Source organism: Mixophyes fleayi, chromosome 6, assembly GCF_038048845.1.
Source record: "Mixophyes fleayi isolate aMixFle1 chromosome 6, aMixFle1.hap1, whole genome shotgun sequence".
NCBI lineage: Eukaryota > Metazoa > Chordata > Amphibia > Anura > Limnodynastidae > Mixophyes > Mixophyes fleayi.
Genome location: NC_134407.1, coordinates 174,202,789 through 174,213,611, shown reverse-complemented (window position 1 = coordinate 174,213,611; position 10,823 = coordinate 174,202,789). Strand labels below are relative to the sequence as shown.

At 37.6% G+C, this 10,823-nt stretch overlaps 1 protein-coding gene across 3 annotated transcripts; it reads right to left on the bottom strand.

The window, feature by feature from the left end:
- Positions 1 to 26: 26 nt before the first annotated feature.
- On the bottom strand, positions 27 to 7,153 carry HIGD1B (HIG1 hypoxia inducible domain family member 1B). 3 transcript variants are annotated; one of them, XM_075177335.1, is made up of 4 exons: positions 6,681 to 7,153; positions 6,079 to 6,228; positions 5,266 to 5,400; positions 27 to 2,589 (listed from the first exon to the last, which is right to left on the bottom strand). In XM_075177335.1, exons 2-4 carry the CDS (start codon positions 6,173 to 6,175, stop codon positions 2,495 to 2,497), a joined length of 327 nt encoding a protein of 108 aa, XP_075033436.1. In that variant the 5' UTR covers positions 6,176 to 6,228; positions 6,681 to 7,153; the 3' UTR covers positions 27 to 2,494. The 3 variants fall into 3 exon arrangements, with proteins under 3 accessions (XP_075033436.1, XP_075033433.1, XP_075033434.1); XM_075177332.1 differs by having other exon boundaries at positions 6,079 to 6,265; positions 6,681 to 7,152; XM_075177333.1 differs by having other exon boundaries at positions 6,079 to 6,235; positions 6,681 to 7,152.
- Between the last annotated feature and the right edge of the window lie 3,670 nt (positions 7,154 to 10,823).

Sequence of the window (10,823 nt, the reverse complement as noted above, 5' to 3'; positions counted from 1 at the left end):
TAAACATGTTAAACAAGGCTATGATCTAAGGATAAATATTTATTTTCAATGTACATGAGAATTTGCAAGGTAACATCACTGTTTAACATGACTATTTATCTAAGGTTGTTTATCAATGAGCTGAATAATATAGATGAAATAACTGATTTGTTTATACTAAATATGTCAATCGTGTTCTGTCTACTACCTTTTTAGCAGGATACCATGTTCTACATCTGAACCAGTGGAATGCCAAGTGTGATCTTGTAGAGTAATACATTGGGGCAGTTTCAGTGATGTCATAGTAGCTTAACTGTCTGCAGTTTGTGTTCCTTATTTTTCTTTTTATTTGTTTTACCTGTATCAGATCCCTTTAGGACACTGTCCTGCAGGTGGAGACAGTGGTTTCACCTGTCTGAAATAGTGTGGTGTAAATGCTCAATAAACTACTGTTTAGCAGAGCTGTATAGATTTTCAGGTTAACATTGGTCAATGTATAATACATTTTAGGGGCAGAGTCAATTCTAAAACATTGGCCGTGTAGTGTCCCGTAACGGCCGCAAGACACTACACTGCAATTATTATTATTTTTTAGTGAAAGTACCGCTCCCTTTTGCTTGCGCCCCATAGAGACACAAGCAAAAGTGAGTGGTACTTTTTACCTTATAAACGGTGAAAATACGGAGCCGCGATATTCCTCGCAACATCACGGCTAATTGAATCTGCCTCTCGGTCTCTGATGGGGTTAGGGATAAATACTGTCAGGTCTTGGCCGTCTAAGTGCTGTTCATCAGATGTGTGAAAAGTGAATACCAAGCAATGTAGAGGAGAGAACTTCTGCACTAGCAAAGGAAGGTCCTTTAGTTTCTCCCCGTGTTGTCAGGCAATGGAAAAGGATTCCTGGATCAGGTCTCCCTTGTAAGGCAGTTCTAGACAATTGGGTAAAAATTAGCTATAGTGACAGCTGCTTGTATGTCTATTACTATATTAGGTTTAGTTTGAACATATAACTTCTGGACTATGGGGAGAATTATCTCTCCTGGTCAAAATCTGCATTATTTATTAGTTACCAGGGCATGAAACTGTATATTTTTGTTTCCCTGTATATTGTACTTAAAATAAAGATATTTATCTCAATAATCTGCCGAAAAAAGCTCTATAGGTCCAAACACCCACTTCCCTCCATGCCCCCATAAAGTCAATTCTTTCGCTATACAAAGTAGTTAAAGCAGCAATCCCATAAAAAAAATTAGGGGTGTTTTTTAAAGTTTAATTACTGACAGGCTGAAAGAAGAATGTTGGTATTTCCCATTGTCCCTTGGTTTTTGTTCTTCAAGCTACCATTGATTTATATATCAGTACAGTGTCATGAAATACCATGGTAACCACAGTCACATGGCACATAATGTAGTAAGCAGAGAGGCTTTGGAACACCCCTCTGAGCACTATCTGCACTTGTGACATCCTCCCATTCTTTCTCTCCCCTCTGCCTTTACTTGACATGTTAAGTGCTGCGAGCCTGTGGCAGCCATACTTGTCTGCCTTTCAGAGAGACTGTGAAAAGGCCATAATGATTTGTATAAGGCTAGCTAAGAAAAATGAGTATCTTGTATACTTTAAAGGTACTTAATTTCCTATTTAAATTAAATTAAAAAAAGCTGTGGGGCTTTAATAATTTTCAGTGTTTGACGATTTTTAAAACTTTGATATGGTCTGGTTAAATTCCTGTATTCATTAAATGGTTAAGTTATGTCTTAATTTTTGAAACTTTGTACATTTGTGAATATTACAAGATGCATTTTTGTACTGGATCAAATTGTATTTTGGCCCTTTTCAAAAATTGTTCAGCTGAAAACTGGGTCAAACAAGATGCCACAATGTGCCATGAATAACAGCCGTTTGCTTGTTTTTGTCTCAAATCATTAGTAAGGTTTTTTTTTGTTTTTTTTCGGGGGCATACCATTTTCACTGAAATACTTTGATGGATGGACAGGCAAATGTGATGTGGTCCTTGCCCACTCAGGGGGAGCATTCCACCAGTGTATAAGCAGTCCTGCCATGACCAAACGTAGGTTACAGGAAGTGTGTGCAAAGCGTTTTGTGGTGTTTGATACTGAAATTTTATTTCCACTCCAGAGTAGTTTTTAGGACAGCCAACGTCTGTGTCTAAGATAATGTTACAAAAGACCCTGCATCTTATTGTGGTTTCTGCAATATTATTGATGGAGGTCTTATAAATGATATTTGACTAAATTGGCCCTGGTATACATGTTATTTTGATATTAGATTGTTGGCTCCACTGGGGCAATAACTGATGTGCCTCAAAAGTTCTTAGTTTGTACAGAGCTGTGGAATATGTTTGTGTCATATAAGTGAATGATCTATCAAATAACATGGAAAAATGTACTTTGTATCCTGGCTCTAGATGTTTTTGTTAAATGCTGTGAAGGACAAAAATATGGCAAACAAAATCACACAGGTGTAAGTCAGACTGGCTGTGTGGCAGGCTTCATATTCACTCCTTTGTAGAATGTCCTTCACTTTGCAGAACAGCTACTCTCTCTGTCACCTTCTGTTGCCTGTACTCCTTGTACATGGCGTAGATTGTCCCTGCAGATGTACAGAGGAGAAAAGTGAAATACACAAGCCTGCCGGACATTCCTGTTAGCTCCTGTCAAAATGGTTAGATAATGTCCCATGCATTTAGCACTGATGTATGAACTTTGTTTCGCACACGTGCATTTGACAGAAAAGTTTTCCAGCTTGACAATTTTGTGGTACTGTTATTATTTAGATCAGTGATGGGCAAAACTTTTTCAGGAGCGGGCCAAATAAAAAAGAAAAACTTTAAGCGGGCCAATATAATTTATTAAAAAACTCAAGTATCGAAATATATAATACAAATTTTTTGAATGGGACGGGAGGGTGTTATATAGCAGTGTTACCTCTATAAGTGCAGCGATCGTACAGACACACCACTTATTTCAGCAGGTTGTTGCAGATCCGTCTTTCTGGTGAGCCACTAACTGACAACACAGCAGCCAATCGAAATCCGCCTTAGTATATGGCCCAGCCCATCTCTTCTCACATGACTTTCAGCCATTAGGGGGCGGACAGGTGTTTGTATGATTGACATACGAAGTGTCCTTTTAGGAAGGAGGATGAAGTGTAATGGAGGAAATAGCTGGGAAGGCATAAAAATGAAGGTTCTGACACAGGGTCGGCCCTAATAATTTTATGCATATTTTAATGAATTTTTTTTAAAATATTGGCCGGATAGAACCTCTAAGTGGGCTGGATCTGGCCCGCGGGCTGTAGTTTGCCAATCACTGGTTTAGATGCTCAGATTGGCTACATGTTCTCACTTCAGAATTGGCTTTAGTTGGGCATGCAAGAATTAGCACACTAAAATAGCTTAAAGCAGAGGTGCCCAAACTCGGTCCTTGACAGGTCATGTTTTCAGGATTTCTTTAATCAAGCATAGGTGAGTTGACTGCTTGGCTGGGTCAGTAAGTATTCCACCTGTTTCTACAGACAGAAATCCTGAAAACATGACCTGTTGGTAGCTCTGAGGACTGGGTTTGAGCACCTCTGACCTACAGGTTACTTCAGCTCTGCTCAGTAATATGTACCCTCTGTGAAGTTAATGCAATAGGTACTCTGACCTACATAAGAAGGGTGGGCACAGTTTTGAAGAACTATTACCAAAATATACATGTTTTTTTGTTTTTTTTTCACTTTACAATGAAATATATTTTAACATTGCAGGTCTATGACAGGATGTAAGGACCTGATTTAATGGTCATGTTTTTTGCCTACTTAGTGAGCAATTGTTAGGATGTCAGTGGCATCTGTCACCATTATCAAAGCTGATATGAGTAGGGGCCCGGCGCTGCTTTAAATTCTTCAATGCTTGGGGTGTATGAGTATTTTGTATGTGTATTTTCATGGGTAGTTCTAGCATACTAATGGGGAATGGTACAAGATGTCTTATAACATTTCTGACTTCACTGAATCCTGCACGGTCACATGTCTAATGTATGTCCTTGCTCCCAGCCCTCTTATCCCCCTGACACACATACTGGAATTCACCAACTTCCTTGGGTTCATGCTTTCTGCATTTCCTGGAAATTAACCCCTGAACTGCCAGCGTTCCCAGGGGTGGTGAATAATCACATAGACAGATACATTCATTGAGTTACAGACAGTATAATTTATATAGATAAAGAGTGGGCGAACACAAATTACTCACAAGTATATTATGCAGTGCTTCAGAACCCACAAATGTAGCAATGCATGTTCTTTAACAAGGTATATAAGGCATTATGTTACATTGAAAAAGTCATGATCATTCACTAGACACATTTGGACTATTACACAAACGTGCACAGCATAATATCTTCTTGGGGGGGGGGTCTTTCAACTCAATGTCTATTCAATGAATTGCTTTATCTTTCTGGAATTTGGGCAGCATGGTGACTTAGTGATTAGCACTTCTGCCTCACAGCAATGTGGTCATGAGTTTGATTCCTGACCATGGCCTTATCTGTGTGGAGTCTGTACAGCGCTGCGGAATTAGTGGCGCTATATAAATAGCTGATGATGATATTTATGTTGCCATTAAGTACAACATTGTTGTAGCCAATGAAGAGCTGGCTATGTATATGACAGCCATGTTATATCTAAGCCAGCAATTAAACCTATGAATGAAATGTTAATGAATAAAAAGTAAACATAAACTTTTGCCTGATAGCTAGGAATGCTGAGTTGTAAACCGATGTATGTAAAGTCTCAGCAAAGCTTATACAGACCCATAAATTAGGGGTAATTCTGTAATGTTTGTATGAATAACACTATATATTGTTATTGTGTATCCTTTATATAGCACCAACATATTATTCTGCATTACACAATCAGAGGATAGCACTCACATTAGTTCTTGTCCCAGATGTCACTACCACAGGCACACACGTCAATTTATTCTGAGGATAATTAAGGTACTTGTATGGTTTTGGACTTTGGGAGGAAACCCACACAAACATGCACATAACTTATATACATATTGTATAAAGCAGACAACGTCATTGTCGCAAATGAGTGCTAGTTAAACCAACTAGCATAGTAAATGTAAACCTTACTTTCAAAGTACAGAACACCACCTTTACACACAGACAAAGATAGATTCTTGTGTACACATGTCAGTCTCCCAATAATTGTGTGCACACATTGCTTTGTTGCTACTCTTATCTATATATGTTTTTATAATTTTGCCATGAGCAGACTTACCCAAACCAGTGGCCCCCACCACGCAGGCTTGTGCAGCAATCCGAGTGTGTATCAGGTGAACAGACATTTTAATGTTGCCTCTTCGCTTTAGTCGGTAAAGTCCATAAACAACAATTGCAGCGAACCCAGCTAGCCCTGTGGGGTGTAAGAATCAATGAATAAGTCCTTGTCCTGGTGTCACTTCTATTAAGCAAATATGAATCCAATTAAATATTGGTACTCCAGCTGTTGAGGGTGATGGTTATTATGGCTCATGAGTCTTGCTCTTAAATGTGCTGCCCAGTGATCAGTGAAAGGCGGGTAAGGGGTGCCGGAGGGTGGAATTGGTCAGATTTTGTCCATTTAGAGTGTCAAGTGGAATTGAAAACAAAATGTTTAAAAAGTTAATTTTCATAACAAATTCCTGTATAAATAACGTGTTTAAAAGACTTGCATCATAAGTCACTTTTTTCCCCACAAAACATAATTTTAAACCAATCTTTATGTCTGAAAGCCATATGAATGGTTTATGGAACAAGCCAAAAATGAGAATAGAACTATTGACCCAATATCACTAATATGTTTGTGAAGTAAATATATATATATATATATATATATATATATATATATATATATATATATATACACTTTTTTTTTTTTTTTTTACTTATTCATTCACTGTTCTCTACCCAACAGTTAATGTAGCTGAATATTACCAGAACTGACCAGGGACTTGTAGTCCCATAACTGCTGCAGAGGCACAACAAGTTGCCTAAGTGCTAAAAACCGATTACTAAGTCGGAACCTTCCTTCTGCATTTTTCCTGTCACTTACCAACTGGAACAAGAGGGGACTGTTTCATTTTACGCTGTAATTTGCTGGTGAGTGTTTCCTGGTTCTCTGGGACCCACTCATTGCTGTCTGAGGACATCTTGTCACCTTCACAGGGTATTGCCAGCAGGTGACATTGTGGACATTTCAGGGCTGGTAGCTCAACAACATAAGAAAAGAGGGGACATGACTGTGATAAAGGAATAGGAGAGAAAGCAGCTAAAGATTAAGTATACCATTACTAACTGTATGACTTTTCCATAGAAAAGATTTGTCCCTGGAAATGTTATGTTAACAATGACCTTAGTACTTTAATTCTGACACATTTCAGTATTAAATCTGTAATGCAATTCTTAGCATCTTTTCTTATCTGTATATACACTGGACCATTACATAACCTAGAACTGCATTAGGTTCATGGCCTGGGTCCAGGTAATAGAGTCTAACACTGCCCCTTGAAATTGCCTTAAAATGTTGGTAAATACAACGTCAGTCTCCAGACTGATGTATACAGAAAAAAACAGTATCAGGCATATATAGATAATATATAGATAAACAGGGATTACCAAGCACAAAAGACAGACATATCCTCTAATAATACCCACCTATTAACGATGCATTTGAGGAGCGTCCAGCCTTGTCCTCTTTCTAGGTCACTCTGTGCGACTGGATGCTGTTGTCACAGAGGTACAGTACTTTATGTACAAGGGAGACTGGGCTTCTTTCCACGGAGAGCCTGGGAAGGGTAGTCGGGTCACAAACCGAGACTCTATCACACACACAAAAGAAAAGCTGAACTTGGCAAACACCTCTTTCCTCAACCCATTGCCGCCATCTAGACGTGACAGGAAGGAGTTAAAGACGTGTTGCTTACTTGATCCTTATACTTCTTGTTCAGTGAATTCTTCCATCCATGAGAAATCGTTTTTATTCTGCAGTGTAATAGGTAGTCACAGAGGGAAGTGTTATCTCCAACTGATTCTCATATCTATCCTCAATCCCTACTCTAGTTATAGGTAAGTATCACATCTAGCATAGTGCTGGTATTACATTCCTATCATTATAAAGCTCTGCTACAGCTTAATTGATCCCTACATGAAGAACTTATAAGACTGGTGGCACTGATACCAGGTCATGTGTGCTAGCAGTCCCAAATTTCGTTCCACCTTTTATAAGCTGGCTAATGGTGGATGCTCCCCCCTCCCCTTTTCTAGGCCCACTACACCAGGCCTGTCCAACCTGCGGCCCTCCAGGTGTTGTGAAACTACAAGCCCCAGCATGCTTTGCCAGTAGACAACCAGTTGATAGCTGGAAGGGCATGCTAGGACTTGTAGTTTCACAACACCTGGAGGGCCGCAGGTTGGACAGGCCTGCACTACACCAATCCTCAATTTTTTACCTAACTAAAGACAAAAGAATAGTATGGTAAAAAATTATTATTATTAACACCCCCTCCCGTACCATCCTTTGTTTAATAAAGGTTTTTCCCATGTCTAGATAATACTCTCCGCCCAAGGTTGATTATAAATAAAAGGGGAATGTCAGGCCCAACCTCTGCATTCATTATACCTTGACCCTATTCGGCCCTCAGCCTTCCTAATGACCAAAGCTGTGTGACTTTTTCACTTGTGCCAATATATGCTGCTCTGGAAATCCATATTAAGCCCTGTGGTATACAGTGCAAGACTGTATGGAGACTAGAGCTCAAACATGATGATGATTGGCTGTTCACTAAAATGGACCCTGATGAGTGTATGCTTGTGTGTTAGGGAATTTAGACTGTAAGCTCCAATGGGGCAGGAACTGATATGAAGGACAAATATTTTCTATAGAGTATTGCATAATATGGCGGAACTATATAAATAAAGTATAATAAATAATTTCTTAACTTTGCATTTAGGCTCAAAGTTTTCACTAAACCACAGAACCAATCAAATGCTTTTATTGTCTTTTAGCACTAGACAGTCAAAAATGAATTGCTCTTTGGTTGCTTTTAGTTCATGAAAACGTTGCACGTAAATTCAATGTTAGTAAATGAGCCCTACTGAGTTGCATACTTTGTACTGGCTATACTTGCGTCACTGGAGACTGACTCCCCTTTGTGACTCCCGCAGCTAGTTATCCAGAAAGGCCTGGCTGGAGCACAGGTTATCCGTGGGAGCATGGGAAAGGTGTGTTATATTTTTGGTAAATGAGAAATTACATGGCAAGACTGTTTAAGTTACGCAAACTTATTATGTTTTTGTACCGATAAATTTCCTTGCGGTGTGTTTATTGGATGTAAATTTGACGTAAATTATATATAAACATACTATAACCTTCTGGTTAATCTCTTCTATTTCAGAGATTCTCAAACTTTTTTTCATGTGAATCACACACTCCGGAACAAAGCTTGTCTGTAAAAATAAATTGCATGGTAAAAAAGGATTGTGTTTTGAGAGATGCTCTGCAACTCCCCGGAGTTTTAGGATATGTATAGAACTTATAGAATACTCAAGGTCTAAAACTTAACTTTTATTAGTCAGATAAAATAAGAATAAATTAGATTAGTGAAAATATAGTGATAAATATGTGCAAAGTGTTAGGTGAATTAAAATGTGCTGGATGCACTCCTAGTCCAGAAATATATAATCAAGTGGGTAGAGATCCCCATATAGTAGTGGGTTTCATGTAACGATATGCATAGATTATAAAGATTCAGAGTCTGTAAGGCACAACATTGTAAGTAACAGGTAGGTATCTACCCTGCAAAGATGTCTTAACCAGCCAGATCTAAAATAATGTAAGATGGTAGTAGTACTCCCACACCTCTCCAATGTTGTAAGTTTCTCACCTCTCAATATAAAGAGATTTTAGAAACCTAACATCTGAATGAGTGCAGCCAAATGTAATAGTCATACTATAAATGAGTAAATTGCTGACTGCCTGTTCAAGCTCCATTTACTGTGGATAAAAGGAGCCTGTTTAAATAAAGAACTCGAGATAAACTACGGGGAGTGCTTTGCGAACTACCTATCCACGCTCCACTGGCTTTGGGTTTAAGGAGCCTATAAATGGTGCCAAGATTTTGATAATCTGCAAAAATGGTGCTCACAGCGACAACGCTGACGCGCGTTTCGCTAAGCTTTTTCAAGGCAAACGAATCAGTGCCTCTGACAGGTTATTAATACTCTGCGGGGAACTCGCCTCTTTCACGACATTTGAATCCGACTGCCAATAAGCATGTTCGGTTCGACTTCATGATGATTGACATCCGGTTGGACCTATCAATCGTTAATTAAAGAGAGAACCACCTGTTCTAGGGATTGGTTGACCATAGGACTCGTCATCCCCACATCCCGATATATGTTATAGCTGATGTTAAAAACAATTAACATTGTGTATGAAGAATCTCATGCAGTCAAGGATAAATAAAAATAATAAATGCATACTATGATCTGATGATTTTATACGTGTATATATACATCTCGACATAAGTAGAAATATTGGCCTTATTCTGAGATGATATTGCTATTCTATATCCTCAGAGAATGAAACTGCGATTATCGATATGACTAAATAAGCTGATGTAGTTTAATAAAGAAGTAAATAGTCATAGTGATCAGTGTGAACCCTCAGTTGTGCTCTAAGAGTAGAAATGATATATCATCATTATATTTATCAATCTATTAATTGTAAACTTGGATAACAATCCTGCAGTATTTAAGTGTCTTAATATTCATACAATTAATATGAAAGTGAAATCATAAATGTAGTAAAAAATTATTAGTTTAAATACATCTGAGATAACTTAATATCATAGCATTCTGCAGTAATGATCTTGTCAGAAAAAGGTGTATAACTATACTTATTGTGTAATATATGCTAAATTTATAAAGTGCTAAAGTAAAAGGAAGAGGGTAGGAACTACTTATTATTAATGGTATATATAGGACCCTCCTGTATGTGACAAGCTTTTTTTTATAAAAAAACAAATTATTTACTGATTGGTGATCTAGGTATTGTAAGACTGACTGTTGTTATAAGATCAATTTCAAAAACTGTGAAATAAATCCTAGTATAATAGTAATGTACTCCTATAGGAACACAATAATTTTTATTTAATTAAAATATATACTTATAATGTGAATAGAGTATTTAATGTGAAGACACTATTTTTTGCAATCTTAACTCGTGATCAGATATATTAATTAAAAACCAATTGTTTATATCTATCCTTCTATTTGAGTAGTGTATATATACTATGTTTTTTTGGTATGTCTTTTTCTCTCTTCGTTAAATGATCATAATTAATGATAATGTTTCTCTCGATAGAGTGGTATGGCGTTTAAAGAAATACCATAAAATTGTTATTCTCATTTAGACCTTTTGGCTGAACCGTATCCATTAGAAAAATCATTCTCGATCCTTTTTTTAATAACTCTTGTTTGAGGTAACCTCCTCTGATACCCAGATTTATTTTTTTGCCTCCCGAAGGCTATTAGATCTTTTGGATTGCCATTATGTTTATTTAGAAAGTGCTTAGCAACTGTAGTGAGTGTTCTAAACCTTTTCACATCCTATTCTGCATTACGGATGTTTCCAATATGCTCCAGTAGCCTTTGTTTAAGGGGTCTATTGGTCATTCCAATGTAACTTAAGCCGCAGAAACAGGTCAGGCAATATATCTCTCCTTGAGTGTCACAATTAATAACATTAATAATGTGTTCTTTATTGAATCTATCTTTGAATGTTTTCGTTTTAATAGT